Source organism: Phascolarctos cinereus, unplaced genomic scaffold (assembly GCF_003287225.1).
Source record: "Phascolarctos cinereus isolate Bilbo 61053 unplaced genomic scaffold, phaCin_HiC Scaffold_726;HRSCAF=1367, whole genome shotgun sequence".
NCBI lineage: Eukaryota > Metazoa > Chordata > Mammalia > Diprotodontia > Phascolarctidae > Phascolarctos > Phascolarctos cinereus.
Window position 1 is genome coordinate 370,308,094 of NW_027556098.1, and position 18,718 is coordinate 370,326,811.

General features: G+C 48.0%; 1 protein-coding gene across 2 annotated transcripts in view; it reads right to left on the reverse strand.

The window, feature by feature from the left end:
• The window catches only part of PTPRU (protein tyrosine phosphatase receptor type U), a 105,097-nt gene extending 91,683 nt beyond the window's left edge, over positions 1-13,414 (reverse strand). For both annotated transcript variants that reach the window (XM_020983356.2, XM_078145518.1), the window contains exon 1: positions 12,973-13,414. In XM_020983356.2, coding sequence (XP_020839015.2) covers positions 12,973-13,399 — 427 coding nt within the window. In that variant the 5' untranslated portion in view covers positions 13,400-13,414. The remainder of the gene's footprint in view (positions 1-12,972) is intronic.
• Positions 13,415-18,718: the final 5,304 nt, after the last annotated feature.

Here is an 18,718-nt window from a genome sequence, read left to right on the forward strand (position 1 = left end):
TTCAGGGCCGGTGCTCTATCCACTGTGCCACCTAGCTGCCCCTAGAGCTGATGTTCTTTTTACTACACCACACTCTCTCTTTTAAGGTACCACTAGAATCACTTCCTTCCTTTTTTTCAAAAGCCTCCTGAATAAGATATAACTTCCTCTGCCTGGCACTCAAGACCATGTGGTCCCATCCTCCATTTCTAGTCTTCTCTCAAACCACGGCTTTCAGGTTTCTGCATTCCAGCCACACTGGGCCGCTCTCCATGCATCACATAAGTCTCATTTCCCCCTCTCCAATTCCCAGCCTTTTGCTTGTCTTGACATTTCATCTCATATCAGTTAGAGTCCCTCCTTACTTCAGGGCCCAAACTCAGGGGCTGCCTCCTCCATGAGGCAATTCTTCTCTGACAATTGTCGTTGTGTCGTTGAGTTGTTTCAGTCATGTCTGACTCTCCATGACCCCATTTTGAGGTTTTCTTGGCAAAGATACTGGAGTGGTTTGCCATTTCCTTCTCCAGTTCAGTTTACAGAGGAGGAAACTGAGGCAAACAGGGTGAAGTGACTTACCCAGGGTCATGCAGCTAGTAAGTGTCTCAGGTCAGATTTGAACTTAGGTCGTCCTGACTTCAGGGCCAGAGTTTCTCTGACAATTACCCCTCCCAAAAAAAGTTCTAACTAGAAATTCTGGCACCTAGGGCACATTCAATTGGGGATGAGTGGGGAACCATAACTCAGAGTATCTGGACTCTGCCCCACCCCCAGGGCAAAATGGTGGGGGAGGGGGAGGGGAGTGTCCTTCTTTTCAAGACTTCCACCCCTTGGAACCAATTCTCTCACCCTCTCCCAAGGCTGCCTCCACCCACCCCCAGGTTGATCAGGCCAGCAATCTCCACACTAGATTAGGGTGGAATAAGCACATTCCCTGGGAAGGGGAACAGACAGATATTAGATCCAGAATCTGGAGGACCTGAGCTCAAATATGGCCTCAAATATTTGCTAGCAGTGTGACCCTGATGAGTCATTTAACCTGTTTGCCTCAGTTTCCTCATCTGTAAAAGGGAGATGCTAATAATACTTAATAATAATAATAATAATAGGGTACTAAGCTTGGAATCAAGAAAACCTGAGTTCTCCAATCAATCAACAAATATGGATTAAACACCTACTATATGCTTACATATAGCAGCTAGGTGGTACAGTGGATAGAGTTCTGGGCCTGAAGTCAGGAAGACTCATTTTCCTGAGTTCAAATATATCTTCTCGAGTTCAAATCCAGCCTCAGACATTTCCTAGTGTGTAACCCTGTGCAAGTCACTTAACCCTGTTTGACTCAGTTTCCCCATGTGTAAAATGAGCTAGAGAAGAAAACAAACCAGTCCAGTATCTTTGCCAAGAAAACCCCAAATAGGAGTCACAAAGAGTTAGACACAACTGAAATGACAACACCAACAAAAATAACACCTATCTCCCCGGTGTTGTGAGGATCAAATAAGATAATAATTGTAACGCGCTTAGCATAGTGCCTGGCATATAGTAGGTATTATATAAATGTTATCTATCATCACCAACATTATTTAGACACTAATATTTGTGGGGCCTACCTTCCTCTAGAGGGGGCAAGGTAAGGCAGGGTCCAGATTCCCCGAGTTATGGTTCCCTCTTCATCCCCAATTGAATGTGCCCTAGGTGCCAGAATTCCCAGTTAGAGCTTTTGGGAAGAGGGTAACTGTCAAAGGAGGCGGCTGGGTGACTCGGTGGATAGAGCCACAGGCATGGAGTCAGGAAGATCTGAGTTCAAATCCAGCCTCAGATACCGACTAACTACATGACCCTGGGCAAGTCACTTAACCTCTATTTGCTTTAATCCACTGGGTAAGGAAATGGCAAATACTCTAGTGTCTTGGCCAAGAAAACCCCATGGACAGTATTGGTATGCCATGGCTCATAGGGGTCATGAAGAGTCAGACATGACTCAAAGACTCAAAAGCAACAATAAATTTGTGGCAAAATGTCACCCAGCCCAGGCTAGTTACAGTTCTACCACACACACACACACACTTCACCCATCCTCTCAAGATGAAAGTGATCACTCCCTCCTCAAATTTCTCCCAGCCCATCTTACTCTCCTCAGATCACGGTTCCTTGTGTGCCTGTCTTTCCCCATTAGACTTCAATACACTTGAAGGCAGAGCCTCTGTCATATATATCTTTGTTTCCCTGTCTTATGAGAGGGTCCCGAATATAGCAGAAGATTAATCAATGTTTGCCAAATGAAGAAATAAAGGGGCGTGTTCATGCACCAGGAAGGACTATCATGGATCTGGCACCAAGAGGAGCTGTGAGCTGGCTACTCTCACTACTGGATCGAGAGTGGGTGCAGGGGGCTGGAGGGGGAAGAGGGGCAGAACCTGGCAAAGGGGGCTCTCCTTGGGGCCTGGCAATGAGACTGGGGCCTGTGCCAGCTGCTGCTGCAGTAGACACCACACTGTTTTCCTGGAGACCCTTAGGCAAACAGTGTTCTCCTGTTCCCTTGTGTAAGATTTTCTTTGTCAGAAGCCTTTCTCATTTGGTTTTTAAATGGAACTTTCAAGCTCCCAATGACATCCCAAGAGAAACCAAACTTCTTCCACCACAGCCCTGGTTCCGGGCCTGGCCTCTGTCTGACCCTGCCCTAAACTCAATCCCCACCCTAACCCTGGACAGTCTGACTCTAACCTTTATTCAGCAAGGGTGGGCCTAGCATAGAGTCTGGAACACAATAGACACTGCTGAGATGTATTAGAAAGAGTGGCTGCTTCTCTAACCCTAACCCCCACACTGATTCGAGCCCTCACCCAGCCTCCCTGACCCTGAGCCCAGAGCAGGAGCCGACCCAATCCAGCTAGTCGACCTGCCCCGCCCATTCACACCAGACTTGAAGGGGAAAGTGTTCTGACTCAGTGTCCTCCATGGCCCAGGCCCAGAAAGCCCAGCATCTACAAGTCAGGAGAGCAACAGCCAAAGCCCTGAATAATTAATGAGCAATTAATTCACCCACAGGGCTGGCAGCCATGCTGCCAGTTTCCTAGACACCCCCTCCCAGGCTCACTGGGGATATAGCCTGGCAGGAATGTCTACCCTGGAGAATAGCCAAGAGCCAGGGCTCCCACTCACCAACAGGGTGGGGAAGGGGGTAGAGAGAAAAACAGGCTGACCCCAGAGGTTACAGGTAGCTGGGCTCCATTTCCCAGAAGGCCGAGTAGCTCTGAGAAGAATTTCCAAGCATAAGGATGCTGCAAGGAATAAACTAGCCAAAGACCCACAGATTTGAAGCTAGAATACTCATCATTAGGAAAGTCTAGGTGAGAAGAGAACCTCACCTCAACCCCCAGTGAAGAGACTCAAGGCACTAACAAGGCCTCACTCCGTACAAAGATTCAACATGAGGTAGACCCACCACTATGGCAGAGATACAGCGAAGGGCAGAAGTCCTGGCAGCATAGTTCAGTGAAATTCAGTCTGGTAGAATGTGAATTCCCTGAGGGCAGGGAGCAGGTCCAGTTTTTTATCTTTGCATCCACAGCTACCTAGTATATCACAGATATTTAATAAATCCTTGTAGAATTGAATTCTGCAAACATTAAGTAGCCTACCATGCTCTAGGCCAGAAATTCTTAAACTGGGGTCCAGGAAACTTTTAAAATAATTTAATAACTGTACTTCAGTGTAACTGGTCTCCTTTAAAATCCTTCAGATTTTATTTCATGAACTTAATAATATTATTCTGAGAAGGGGTTCATAGGCTTCACCTTTGGCCTTTGGTCCATAGGCTTAACACAGACTGCCCAAAGAGTCCATAACATGAAAAAGATTAAGAACCCAGGATCTAGGCACCAAGGAAGAAACAGAGATGCAGGATAGCACAGAAGGTCTATGTAATGATCAATTAATTAACAAGCATTGTATTAAGTCAGATTATTGAGCATTTTTTAAGGCCCTACTTTGTGCTAGGTACTATGCTAGGCATTTGAATATAACATAGACAAAAAAAAAAAGAAAAAGAAAGAAAGTAACAATCCCTCCCCTCAGGAAGCTTACATTCTACTTAATATCTCACATTTCTACTATATTTTAAGGTTTGCAAAGCACTTTCCTTATAACAATCTGGTAAAGCAGAAAGTGCAATTTAACTTCCACAAACATAGTTATCCCCCATTTTACAGATGAGGAAACTGAGTTGGGGGCAGGAGGGTTGGGTCATTCATCCAAGTCATACAATTGAAAAGTGTCAAAACTCGGGTCTTGAAGCCAGGTCCACCAGGCTCCCCCTATCCAAGACACCAGATGCAATACCCTCTCCACTTTGCCCCTTTCTCCCTGCCCTGGCCCTCCTGCCCCCATCAGGTCTGAATGCTTCTGCAGTCCTGGAGTATCTCTGTATACTATCAAGATTCAGCCTAGAGCCAAAGGCCCCGTTTAGGGCAGTCATGGGCCGTACAGAGCAGAAGCAGACAGGACAGGAGACCAGAGCGATAAAAAGATGCCCTAACCCTAACCCAGAGACCCAGTGATGCAAACGTGAAATGCAAAAGGACAGAGGAGTATTAAGAACCAAGCCAGGCCTGTGCAGTATGATAACAAAGGTGAAGGCCAAGACAGACAGAAAATCCCACTGTCCACCCCCTCCTCCTTCCCAGCCCAGGCCTCTGACCTCGATGCCCCTCCCCAACTCTCTGTGCCTGTCCCCACCCCGTCTTCCAGCCCAGTAACTCTCCAAGGGCACCGAGAGAAAACTACTGGGGGAGGGGGAGAACGAGAGCACATTGTTCAGGTATTTATATCCAGAGGAGGTCTGATCTCGTTAGCAGAGGGATGAATGATTGTGCTGAAAAGCTTTTCTACGATCCAAACACATCATGGGGACCCCCAGCAGAGAGGGAAGAAAAGTAGGGACAAAGCCAGCCAGGTGGAAAGCTCGTTGGGGATCACCAGCTCCCGCTGTTAGGGTCATGGGGGCCTGAGTGGCCAAACCAAGTAGGAAAGTGGCCCAGTCGGTGCAGAGTCACATGATTGCCTAGTCCCATCTTCAAGCCTGTAACAAGAGTGGGTCCAGAAGAGCTTCCCCAGGCACAAAAATATCCTCATTTGGGCTCTACTAGTAAGAGTTTACATTTATATAATCTTTAACGGTTTGCAAACACTTGTTTAAACCTCACAACCAACCTGAAGTAGGAGCTATTATTATTCCCATTTTACAGATGAGGAAACTGAGGTACAAAGAGATTAAGTGAATTGCCTAGGGTTACAGAGGTAATAACTGGAACCCAGGTATTTCTCACTCCTAGCCCAGTGCTCTATTCACTATACCAAACTGCCTCTCAAGCCTATACTACCCCCTAGGATCCCTAGGCATTCTCCCACCCGAGGACTAAATGAAGCCCAAACTTGTTTAGCTTCTGACATGAGACTTGGGCAGGTTTAGGACATTAGAGGTGGGGTCTGAATCTAAGTCTTCCTTCTCCAAGTTCAGCACTCTGTCCATTACGCCACACTGCCCCTCTCTTACGGCCTTGACTAAAACTTTGTCCTTCTGACAGCCTGAGCAAGCAAGTTTGGGGGGGGGGGGATCCCCTGCAGACCTTGGGCCCCTCCCTACGAGTGGTGAAAAGAAGAGAACTTGGTGCATAGCTAACACCAGCAGAGTTGAAAGAATCCATTTTCTATCCATTTTCTTTCCCCAGTTTGCTCTAACCCTGTGGTAGAGAATCCAAAAGAAAAAAAAACCTCACATCATTCCTCTTGGCATCAGAAAAACAAAACCACCAGATCTTGGGAAGCCCTGAATCCGAATCCCATCTCTGATGCTCACTATTTGTATAGTCAAATCCTGCCTTAGACACTTACTGGCTGTATGACCCTAGGCAAGTCACTTAACCTCACAGACCCAGTTTTCTCATCTGTAAAACTGGGATAATAATAGCACCTATCACCCAGAGTTATTGTGAGGATAAAATGAGGTTACATTTGTAAAGCACTTTGTAAATTTTAAAGCGCTACATAAATTATAGCTTATAAATTATTAAGTCATTTAGCTTCCCTGGGGCTCAGTTTCCCTATTTGTAAAATTCAGGGTTTTAACTTGATGGTCTCTACATCTATGACCTTGGTATCCCAAACCAAACCCACAGCAAACACAACACACACACCCCCCATTTCCTCATACCTCAAATACCAGGAAGGCTAGGCATCAGAGCCCCAATACTCATGGCGGAGACCCACCAATACTTCCTACTTGGGTCCTGAATTCGTCTCCCATTCACTGTCCCTCCCCCAGAGCTGCCTCTCTTTCTGCTTTTTACCCAACAAAAATTTAGCAGAAAGTGTGTGAGACAGCATGCCAAGCCCTGGGTTTCGATCCCATCTCAGGCCTGAAAACCTGAGTGACTTTGCAGGTCCCTTAGCCTTTAAAACGCCTACCAAAAACCTCTCTTGTAAAATAGGGCTAATGAGACCTGAACTACCGAACTCGAAGGAGTGCTGTGGGAAAAGCACATTGTAAATTGTAAAGGGTCACAGAAATGAGAGTTAGTATTATGGTTCCCTTTAAACCAGCTTCTCTCCTCACATTCCCCATTAGCACACCATCAATAACACCGCCATTTTTCCATTCTCCCTCTCGAAACCTCAGAATCATCTTCGCCTCCTCCCTCTGCTTTATCCCCTAGATTTAATCAGTCCTCAAGTCCTGTGGAGCCCTCCTTGGAAAAATCTCCCAGATTCACCTTCCCTCTGCATTCCCACGGCTGTCACCACCTGGATTACTGGACTGGTCTCCAGGCTTTCTCTGTTCCAAGCCATCCTGAATACCCTGCCAGATCTGTCCTCTACTGCACTCATCTCATTATCCTCAAGAATCATCAGTGACTCTCTACTACCTTTGGTTGTTATTTGATTCTTTGTGACCCCATTTGGGGTTTTCTTGGCAGAAATACTGGAGTGGCTTGCCGTTTCCTTCTCCAGCTCATTTTACAGATGAGGAAACTGAGGCAAATAGAGTTAAGTGACTTGCCCAGGATCACACAGCTGGTAAATGTCTGAGGCTGGATTTGAACTTAGGAAGAAGAGTCTTCCTGACTCCAGGCACTCCATCCACTTCACCACCTAGCTGCCCAGTGTCTACTGAATCAAATAAAAATGTCTCAGTCTAGAATGACTCAATTTGCTGTTCTAATCATGCCCATTCACCTCCCTCCTGCCTCTACAAACACCCCTTTGTAGCCTCATTACTGTTCTGACTCCATCTGTTCCAACCAGCCTTACATAGCTCAAATGTCACCTCTGACACTTACTACCTGCGGGCCATGGCCAAATTATTCTGTTTCTCTGAGACTTAGTCTTCTCCTCTACAAAATGAGAGGAGTGGACAATGTGCCCTCTGAGGTCCCAACCAGCTCTAGATCTATGATTTAGGTCTATGATTAAGTAAAGGAGTCAAAGAGTAATCAGGATAATATGAAATTAATCCAGGAAAGCTTCCTGGAGAAACTGAGGTATTTTAAAAACAGGAAGAAGCATGGGTTGGCAAAGAAGGACATTTCAGATAGGGATGATAACTAAGAATTATGTCTTAGGGGCAGCTAGATGGGACAATGGATAGAGGACCAGCCCTAGAGTCAGAAGGACCTGAGTTCAAATCCAGCCTCAGACACATAACACTCACTAGCTATGTGACCCTGGGCAAGTCACTTACCTCCAATTGCTTACAAAAAATAATAATTATTATAATTATGTCTCATCTAATGTCACCACCATTTAATTCATAGGTAAGGCTCTGCACATCTGTAAAATGAGGGGGTTGGATAGATGATCACTAATTCCATGGTGCTTTCCCCCCTCACCTACCCACCGCCGAGTGATTCAGATCAAGGGACTAACCTGGTAAGGTCTCCTAACTTCTCCCCTGCTATACATTTACATCCTAAAGGATCCTCCTCCCAAAGCCCTTCCTGGGAAACTATACCCCAGAGATGATGTTTACCATCGTCCTAACCCACACACATGGTTATTCCTTCATTGGTAGCTCACCTATCCCCTACCCTGTGGCCCATTTTTAGGCACATGGTCCCCAGATGCCCAGTGAGAATATCCAGAAACTGAAGTCACCTGGTATCTCTTGGAGAATTCAGCGCTGTAAAGAACATTCTGGAGGGCTGGGAGATGATGGGGGAACAGAAGAGGGACTTAGGACCACAGAGCCATAGAACACTAGAACTGGAAGGAAGCTTAGCATAAAAAAGAAATCCACACAGGATCACCTAATCTAATTCTTCCATTTGACAGAAGAAACCAAGGCCCACAGAGAAAGCCAAGGCCCAAAGAAAAGTGACTTTGCCAAGGTCACAAAGTGACAAACCTAGGACTTGGATTCTTGTGTGTGTCTGTGTCTATGTGTCTGTGTGTGTGTGTGTGTGGCAATTGGGGTTAAATGACTTGCCCAGAGTCACTAGCGAGTGTTATGTGTCTAAGCCCAGATTTGAACTCAGGTCCTCCTGACTTCAGGGCCCATGCTCTATCTACCATGCCACCTAGCTTCCCCAACTTGGATTCTTTAATCAAGGATTCTTTCCAGTATGTGAAAGACCACACCTAGATTACCCCCCCCAAACAAACATACAAACACACACACAATCAGCTAAGTAGATCCTCCATGCATTCCTGGATGTGCGACATATATACAGATTAATGGCCATCAGAGACACACCAAAAAGGCCCTTACATGCACCTCCCCACAATGACAATCATACACAAAAACTGCTCTAGCATACACACAATGCAACCCACACAAACACAGGGACACAATACAAGGCTCTCAGGAAGCCACACAGAGTCTAGGCACACAGACATCGGGACCCACTCCCAGACGCTGCCCTTTCCCTCCTCAGTCTGTTGGGGGGAGGGGTGGGAGAGGGGTGGGGGAGGGGCACCGAGGGAGACTGCAATGTGCCCTCAACAGTTCGGCTAGCACAGATGCTGTTACAGATGCTCAGTTAACTGCCAAGACTATTTGGGGAAGGGGCAATGAAACATAAAAAGAAACCCCCTCCCCCATTCAAGAGACTTAGGGCAGGGGGCAGAGCCCAAAACCCACAACTTGGAATCCTTGTCTCAGATGCTTAATTTGATTCTTGGAACGTGGATGCCTCCCTTACAAAGGGAAGGGAATGGGCACCGGAGGGGATGTGGGGAGCAAGAGGGAGAACTAGATGAGGGGGTCACTGCAGAGGAAATGAGTGAGGAGATCAAGGCATTACCCTCTCACCTCCTCCCGTTTCTGTTGAGTATCTCACCAATGCCCACAGTATCGGAAGAAGTTTGGAAGCCTAAACGATAGGGCCCAGCTTGCAATGGTGTTTTTTGTTTTGGTTTTCTTTTTTTATTTTTTTTTTAACCAAAGCTTTCTGTGTCTTCTCCAGCCTGCTCTGCATTACCCAGGATGCTGGTGGAAAGCTCACCACTGTGGAAATAACTACCCCTGGCTGGGGGCAATGACGTGCTGTCTACTAGTACTGTTATCTCCTTCCCTAGCTTGAGGGTGGCATGGGTGGGGGGAGTTAATGGGACTCAGAAAAGGCAGGAAGAAATAAAAGTACAGAATTTGATGGGAGAGGGTAGAATCCACCACCTAGAAACTACCTGTCTAGATCCCCTCCCCAGATATCCCCCAATCCTGGCCCCTAATACCTGCTGTGTAGAAAGCCAGAACAAATACCAAGCTGCCCATCTCCTCACCCCCACCCTAGGCACAAAGACACCCAGAGCTGCAGCAGCCCAGAAGGCAGAAACAAGGTAGGACAAAGTTTCTGAGTGCATTTATTTATCCACAAGCATCATCCAAGTCTGATTTTTTTTTTTCCTGCAGCCTAATTTCTCCAGCCCTGAGCCCTGGGGAGCACAACTACTTCCAAAGCATCCAGGAATTTTTTCATTCATCTCAGAAACATTACATTATCTGCTAGGCATGCCAGGCTTCACTATTCCAACTTCACATTTGGACCTCAAAATACCACAAGGCTGCACCGACACCCCTCCATCCCCACCCATGCTGCACAGAATAAAGTCTGCTTCTAGGCACCCAGGGGCTGGGATGTCTAGACTAACCCCAGGAATCAGGGAAGCACACCATCTCAGTGAAGTCAGGGGTCCTCAGAAGTCAGGGAATCTAACCTTTACTTGTACAGAAATTCCAAGCCAGTCGGCATCCAGCCTGGACTCTGATGGCGGAGCTCTCTACCTCCTGAAACAACTCAGTCTACTATTGGAGACTTCAAAATCCCAACACAACCATTTTTACCCCAGTCCTTGGATCAGGATCAAGATTAAATATTCTCCTCCCCAGCCCAGACCTGGTGAAGGGGGAGAATAGGAAGTGCTATCCCACCACTCCCCTGCCACCTGTCTCCCCCCTCTCTGCCTCAGAGTCCAGGACCTTACAGAGTTCAGTTATGAGGACCCAAAGCTCCCTTTCCACCCCTACAAACGACCTCTGTTAATGATGATGGGAGGGGGGAGGCGCGAGTTCATGGAGTTGGGCTGAACACTCTATTAATCAGGACTTGGGTAGGGGGTTAGAGAAGCTGTGATCAGGGCCCCACCCTCTGAGGGAAACTGATACGGGGGAGGGGAGAGGTACACAGAAAGGTGACCAAGGGAAATTCATGACTTGCCCAAAGAAGGGAAAGAGATCCTGCCCTCCACCCAGGGTCCCTGCCCAGGATACAGGACATTGAACTGGCTGATCATAGGGGGTGGGGGTGGGGGTGGGGGTAGGGGAGGAGTCTATTTTCCGGAGAAACCAGAGAGCCCCCAAGGGGTTCGTAGGAACAGCTGGGAGCTACCTCCCTTTCTTAGGCCCAAAATGTTACTGGTCATCCTGGGAAATCCAAAACGAAATTCTGTTCTTCGAGTTCAGATCTCGACAGAGCCCTGTTGTGATCTCCGTTGTGATGGGCGACAGGAAGGCGCCAGACAGTCTGGGCTTGAGGTGGGGGCCACCAAACCGGAGGAGGAAGAAATCCCTCTAGTGGAATATCGAGGCATCCAGGGGCCACCCCAGCCGAGGGTCAGGGCTGAGTGACCTCTGTCTCTCCAGGAATCATCCCGGTATAAACCTTTCTAGGATATCCCTCCCCCATCAGCCAGGCCCTCCCCGGGTTACAAGGTGCAGTCTGCTCTCCTTCAGCTTCCAAGTCAGCCCTCGGCTCTCCAGGCTGAGCTCAGACGCCGGGCGCGGCACTAGAGGCCTCGGGGGCCCCCTAAGTCAAACTGCTTTGGGAAATGGGGGCCTGGGTACCGGAGGAGGGAGGAAGATATGGTCATTGTAGCCCTCTGGGAATCTATGTTGTTATTGGAGAGAGAGGGAGCCATCACCTTTTGGCACACCCGCCCCCGCTCCTCCGCGTCCACCCGGATAAGAGACGAAGTGTTCCCAGGCCAGAGAAGACGACCAGCGTGGTGTCCCTCCCCCCACCATACAGTGGCAAACACACACGGACATGTACAAGACGGACGCACTCAAGCAAGCAAACACACACACACACACACACACACACACACACACACACACACAGAGGGGCACACTACACCCACTCTGAAATGGACGCACTTTGAAACAGACGGGCACACTCAGGTGGACAGACACATGAGAGACAGAAAGGCGACACAGATAAAGAACAGGTCACACAGACGGACAGACATAGGCACAGGACCCACTTAGAGGGACACGCAGAGACACAAACACACAGACACGCACACGGGCACACACTCAGACACAACCTGTTCCGGCTTGCGGAAGACCCGGGTACAAAGTTACGAAGTCGGCGGGGGTAAGGGTCCCTGGGGATCCGCTGCCCAGCCTGACCTGTCTCCGAGGCTGTTCCCTCTTGGGAGCGGGCATCACTGAGAGGGGACAGGAGGACAAAGAGGGCGGAGAGATGGGCAAATGGGGCACTAGCCGACGTGCCCCTGGGTGAAACCTGCTCCCAACCCCGGCTGCTCTTCTCCCAGGCCGGGGGAGCTCCGAGGCTTCCCAACAGGCTATCCTTATCCCGTAGTCCCAACTGAGAGCCTTCTCCACCCCCACCCCCCCCCCACCAGCCCCAGCCAGGCCAGAGTAGCTCTGCTCTCCTCGGAGTGCCTTCTCTCTCCTCTGCGGTCTCTCTTCCGTTCTCCCCATCTCCGCCTTCCTCCGAGATGTCTCTGGCTCCCAGGTCCCCTTTCCCCAGCTCTGCGCTCCTGACTCGCTCTCTTTTCTCCCCGACCCCTTCTTCCTTCTCCTTTCTCTGCCCATTCTCGCTGCCCTCTCGTTTCTCTTCCCGTCTCCACTCCCTCCTTCCTTTTCCCTCTCTCTTTCCCTCCTTCTCCCCCCCTCCCCCTCCTCCCTCCCCAGTTCCCCTCGGCTCTCTCTTCCCCCCCCCCTCCGGCCCGGCTCCTCCCTCCAGCCCCCAGGCCCGGCCAGATTCCCTTTCCACATTCCCGCCAGCTCCCCCGGCCAGTGCAAACCGATGGACTGGGAGCCCTGGGGCGCTGACCGAAGCTCGACTCAGTCTCCAGAGCGAGCCGCTCAGAACTTGCGAAACAACAGAAAGCAACCCACAACATGTCGGTGTCAGCAGCCGGCCGACACCCCCTCCAGGCCAAGCTGCCCTCCTGGCCCGAGCCCCGAGCCCCCAGGAGCCCGGGGCGGAACACAAACAAGTTGTTTTACCATTTTGCGCGCACACAGACACAGACACACACAGAGACACATACACAGAGACACACAGTCTCAGCACGCACACACATACACACATACAACACACACATACTTCCTTGCTGCGCAGCCCCATCTGCCTCAGGGTACACGGTTCCAGGGGTATCCAGCGCGGGATCCCGGGTCATAAGTTGGGGTTCGGGGAGCGGGGACCCCGGGGAGGGGGCGAGGAGTCCCGGGGGGTCCAGCTCTCTTACCTGTGGGAGTCTCGCTTTCCAGCGCGCAGAGCTGAAAGGTGAGCGCCAGGATGAGCGCCCGGGCACCGGTCATCGTGCGCCACCCTCGAGGGCCCCGGGGCCACTGGGAAGGAGCGTAGCCCGGAACCCCGGAGCCTCCCGAGCCGCCGGAGCCGGAGCGGAGCCGGGACTGGCACTGAGTCCGGAGCGGGCGCTGGAGCCGGAGCCGGAGCCCTGACGTCAGGAGCCCGAACAGCGGCCTCGCGTTCCAAAGGTGGGGGGCGCCTCCTGCCGGTCCTCGGCTGGAAGTGCGGAGGTCTGGAGAACCTGGGCAGGGACTACGAACCCCGCAACCTGCGGCGAAGTGGGCAGGGGGCGCCGCGACCTCCGAATCACCCACTAATGCCGCGGAACTGGGAACAACAGAACGGCACCGATTCGGTGGCATCCTAAGCCGTTTGTGAGCCCACAGTACTCCAATCCGATCAATTAAAACGTCCGGAATTCCATTAGACGCCTGGTTTTGTGCACATGCTCCCTCCCGGGCCCTTAAGGCACTCAACCCTGGGATCACTCTCCTGTGCGTCCAGCACCAGGACCAGAAGTGGTTCCCTCCCCCCGTCCCTTTTACCCAGTCAGTCATCTTGGCACATTAAAACAAGTATTCAGCAGCACAGCCAGGAATGCAACCTTCCACAAAGGTTCACCTACTCATACACACACTTTCAACCATACACAAATTCAGAGCCCTTCATACCCTACTAGAGGAGTACAAACAGTCACAGTATACCTATCAGATAATACATAAGGCCCTGAAGACCATGAGGTCCACATTCAGGCAAGTAAACGTCACCAAATCATGAAATGGCAGATATGAGACCTTACACCTTAAAATGTTAGAGCTGAAAGGGCCTTTAGACCATAGAACATCAGAGCTGGGAGGGCCCTTAGAACACAGGCTAACAGAGCTGGGAGGGCCCTTAGAACACAGGTTAACAGAGCTGGGAGGGCCCTTAGAACACAGGCTAGCAGAGCTGGGAGGGGTCTCAGAACACAGAAGGTTAGAGCTAGATAGGAGCTTAGAACACAAAATGTCAGAGCTGAGAGAGCCCTTAGAACCTAGAATGTCAGAGCTAGGAGGAACCTGGGAACCATAAAATGGCAAGGCTAGGAACCTTAAAGCACATAATATTAGAAGTATAAGGAGACAGCATATAAAGTGTTAAAATGCAATGTCAAACCTTATTGATCTTAAAAGCTCAGCCACATCACTTTACAGATGGGAAATCTAAACTTCAGAGAAGAGGAAATGACTTGCCCAAGGTCTCACAGTCAAGGACAGTTAAAAACTAGAATTCAGTGGAATATGATATTCTATAAGGCAAAGGAGCTTGGATTACAACCAAGAATCAACTACCCAGTGAAAATGAGCATGACCTTTCCGGGGAGGAGATGGATAGTCAATGAAATAAGGGACTTCCAAACCTTCCTGATAAAAAGACCGGAGCTCAACAGAAAATTTGATCTTCAAATACAAGACTCAAGAGAGACATAAAAAGATAAATGGGACAGAAAGATACAACACATTGTTAATAAGAGCAAACTGTTTACATCCCTACAAGGGAAGATGACACTTGTAACTCGAGAACTGTATTGTTGTTACACCATTTTAAAGGGGGTATACATAAAGAGGGTGGGTATAAGTTGACTTTGATGTAATGATAAAAAAAAAATCTAATCAAGTGGGTTAAATGGATCCAAGTAAGTGGATTAATCTGATCTAAGAAAATGTACTGAGAGAAAAGGAAAGGAAGAAGCAGACAAGGGTAAATTACATTCCAAGAAAAGGCATAGAAACCTATTACAGCAAAGGGAAAGAAGAGAGGGAGATGAACATTGTTTGAACCTTACTCTCATCAGATTTGGCTCAAGAAGGGAATAACATAATCAGTTAGGTATAAAAATCTAACTTGACCTATAGGCAGTAGGAGGGAAAAGGGGAAAGAAAAGGGAGTGGGGATACAAGGGAGGGAAGTAGTAAAGGTAAAGGGGAAGAAAAGTGAAGGGACTAATAGAAGGGAGGAGAGACTGAGAGAGGCAGTGGTCAAAAGCAAAATATTAGTGAGGAGGGAAAAGGAGAAAGGAGAAAGTAAAGTATAAAGGGGAGGAAGGAAGGATAGAAAGAAAGACACAGATAGTAATCATAACTGAATGCGAATGGGATTAAAATACATAATTCTACAGTATGTTGTTTACAGGAAACACATTTGAAAAAGGGCAGCACACACAGAGTAAAGGTAAAAGGCTGGAGTGGAATATATTATGCTTCAGCTGAAGTAAAAAAAAAAGCAGGGGTAGCAATCTTGATCTCAGACAAAGCAAAAGCAAAAATATATATTATCAAAAGAGATAAGGAAGGAAACTACATCCTACTAAAAGGCACCATAGACAATTAAGTAATATAATTACTAAACATATATGCACCAAATGGTATAGCATCCAAATTCTTAGAGGAGAAGTTCAGGGAGTTACAGGAAGAAATAGATAGCAAAACTATACTAGTGGGGGACCTCAACCTCCCCCCTCTCTGAACTAGATAAATCTAACCACAAAATAAACAAGAAAGGAAAAAAAATAATCATAGCCAACATATTGTAATTGTATACATCAAAGAACTTTGAGACATAAGCATACATAAATTCTGACTTTTACTATTTTATTTGACTAAAAGCTATGTACTACGAACTATGTATGAAAACTGGTGTTGTAATATTTGGCTTCAAAAGTAACAAAGCATTTGTGATAACTCTCCATTTATGCTACTGCCAATAAATGAGGTACTTTCTATAACTGAATTTTCCCAACAAATTAAACTCATTTTTGAGCACTGAAAAAAAAAACCTAGAATTCAGGCATCTCAACTCAAATACTCCTTCCATCTTCCCTCAAATATGCATGTGGTCAGTTAACAAACATTTATCTAGCACATACTGTGTGCCCTGTGCTTTGCTAAGAGCTGAAGATACAAAGGAAGACAAAAACAGGCCCTACTGTCAAGAAGCTCATGGTCCACTGGGAGAAGCAGCATGCAAAGGACTAGGTATATAAAGGTTATATCCAGGACAGAAGCTTTGCACCTTCCCTGCAATGTATGGGATTTGATTGATCACAAAATATGTAGGATAATAGATTTAGAGCTGGAAGTTAGTTAATCTTAGAGGTCTTAGAGGTCAGTTAGTCCAATCCCCTCATTTTACAGGTGAATAAGCTGAGACCCAGGGTCCCACAGGTAGGAAGTGGAAGAATTTGAACTCAGATCCTGAGATTCCTAAACCATCATTTTTTTTTCTACTGTGCCATGTTGCTGGGGCGGGGGGGGGCAGAGTTCCCTTGACCAAAAATATTTTTAAAAATTTATTGAATTACAAATATTGCATATATGTATGTATACATATATGTATATATGTATATGTATGTGTGTATGTATATATGTATATGTATATATAGCACTTCTGGTTTGGAACCCCTAGCTCCCTTTCATGGCTTGGCTCAAGTCCTACGTATATATATGTTCCTGTGGCTGCACTCCAGGCAGTTGCCAACCTTCCCTAGCCCTAGTAGTCCCTCCATCCTACCAAGAGAAAGTAGCTGCTCTTTGCTACTGTCTGTGAGATCTTGGGAAATTCACAGTCTCTGGCCAGCAGTTTCCTGGCTTATGAAATGAAAGGCTTGTACTGAATGCTTTCTAAGACTCCTTCCAGCTTTAAAGCAAAGCCTGTGATGCCTGCCACAGTCTACAATCAGCCACTGCTCCCTCTGCAGGATGCTGGAATCCCAGCAGCCCCTGAGCTGATGGACTGTTTACTCGCACCTAGGTTAACATTCTCTTGGTGCCTTTGTATGGAACTCGAGCCACCAGTGCCTGGGGCAAAGGTCTTTTGGTGAGGTGCCTGATGTCCAGAGCCTTTGCTCTCTTTCTTCCAGCCTCCTTAAGGCTAACAGCCCCAGACCCCGAGGCATGAGAGGCAGTGTGTAATGCAATGTGGAGTCCCAGAATCTGAGAGTAGCTTGGAAGGGACTGTCCTTCTTAACCTCATTAGCTCTGAGTTCCAGCCATATTGGCCTGTCAGAGGCTCCCCATCTGTCCTTGTTGCATTTTTTTTTAAGATTGGTTTTTTTCTTTAGGTATTTTCCAAAGACTGTTGTTTCCTCCTACTGTTTCTCTTAACCAGAAAATTGTAGTCCTTCTCCCACCTCCACACCTTGCCTCCCTAGGCAGCCAATTGCACTCTGGGACAGCTCTACTCAGGGAGTTTTTCTTTACATGCAGCACTGAAAGTCAGAAGACCTGGTTTGGAGGCCCTCTCCCCCCTCCCCACCTCAACCCTGCCCCACCCTCTGTCATTTACTAATCACATAACTTGTGGAGGGTGTTTAGGGAGGACTAGCACCTCTGGCTTGAGGTCTTGCCAAGCCCTTTTCAGGGCTGCTCATCCACCCTTGGGGTCCACCTTCACCCAACTCTCATCGGTGGTTCCAAGAAGCTGCAGTATGCTCATTGGTCATGCCCTGGTAAACCATCTTGGCCGACAGGCTAAACCAAACTGAGAGGGTAATTGATGGGCGTCAAAACCCCCCGGTGATTTAGGGGGATGTCTACGCCAAGCTGGTGAAGACTTCCCCTAGTGGAATGGGAGGATAAGAACAATTTGTTCCAATGGCCATGAAGGCACCTGAAGCAGGTGCCTGTGTGTCAAGGTCATCCACTGCATCCCAAGCCATCACCAATAGTCTTGACTTTTGTCAAGCTATGTGACCCTAGGAAAGTCCCTGGACTTTAATGACTCAGGAAAAGAAAGTAAGGCTGACATCTCTGTGCAACTCTGCCAGGCTTAAATCCATTTTATCCACAAGTTAAGATATCACCCTATGATGTCATTGGACTTCTTCAAAAACAAAGGAAAAACAAGAAACATGTGTAGCTGTGGGCCAGAAGACCCTTAACCTCTCCCACTGCAGATACATAAACATGACTTTGGCCTATACTAGCTCCATCAGTTTTCTCATCTGTAAAACAGAGATAACAAGATCAGCACTGCTCCCTGTCCCCTGGGCCTTTTGTCAGGGTCCACTGAAAGGACCTCTGCTTAGGATGCTTAGGAACCACAAATATTTTAACAGCCCTGAGCTCCTGTCTCTGCTTGCTTCTCCCCCGGAGCCCACACTTTTCCCAGTGGGAAAGCATCTATGTGAGAAATCTCCAGGCAATACTACTTCATCTAATCCAATGAGCTACTGTGGGTGAAAAGGCTTTGAATCCTACAAAGGACCACAGTGATGTAAGGCTGCATTATTATTTATACTATAATGCTGCAAGAAAAGAAACATCTCACCTCCCCACAGAGCTTTTCCCAAAATTCAAGGGCCTGTGCAATCACGGCACCATTTGTCCCCACTTCAGGGAGTGGGATTATCCATAGTTCCCTCAGGGGAGGTGACTTTTCCAAAGTGGCACAGCAAGCCGGAGTCAGTCTGGCTCTCAAGCCAGGGCCATAACCACACTGATGCAATTAGGGATACTGATGCAATTTTCATGCCTGAGACAAGAGTGCAAAACATGACTGGGGCAAGTAGTGTAAGCATGACTTCAGATAAACATTGTATGACCAATTCAGTTTGTTTTGGGGAGAGATACTGGCACACAGGAAGGTTGCTGCTGAGACTCTCCTAGGAGGAGACCAGAGGCAGGATGGGTGGAGCCAGGGTA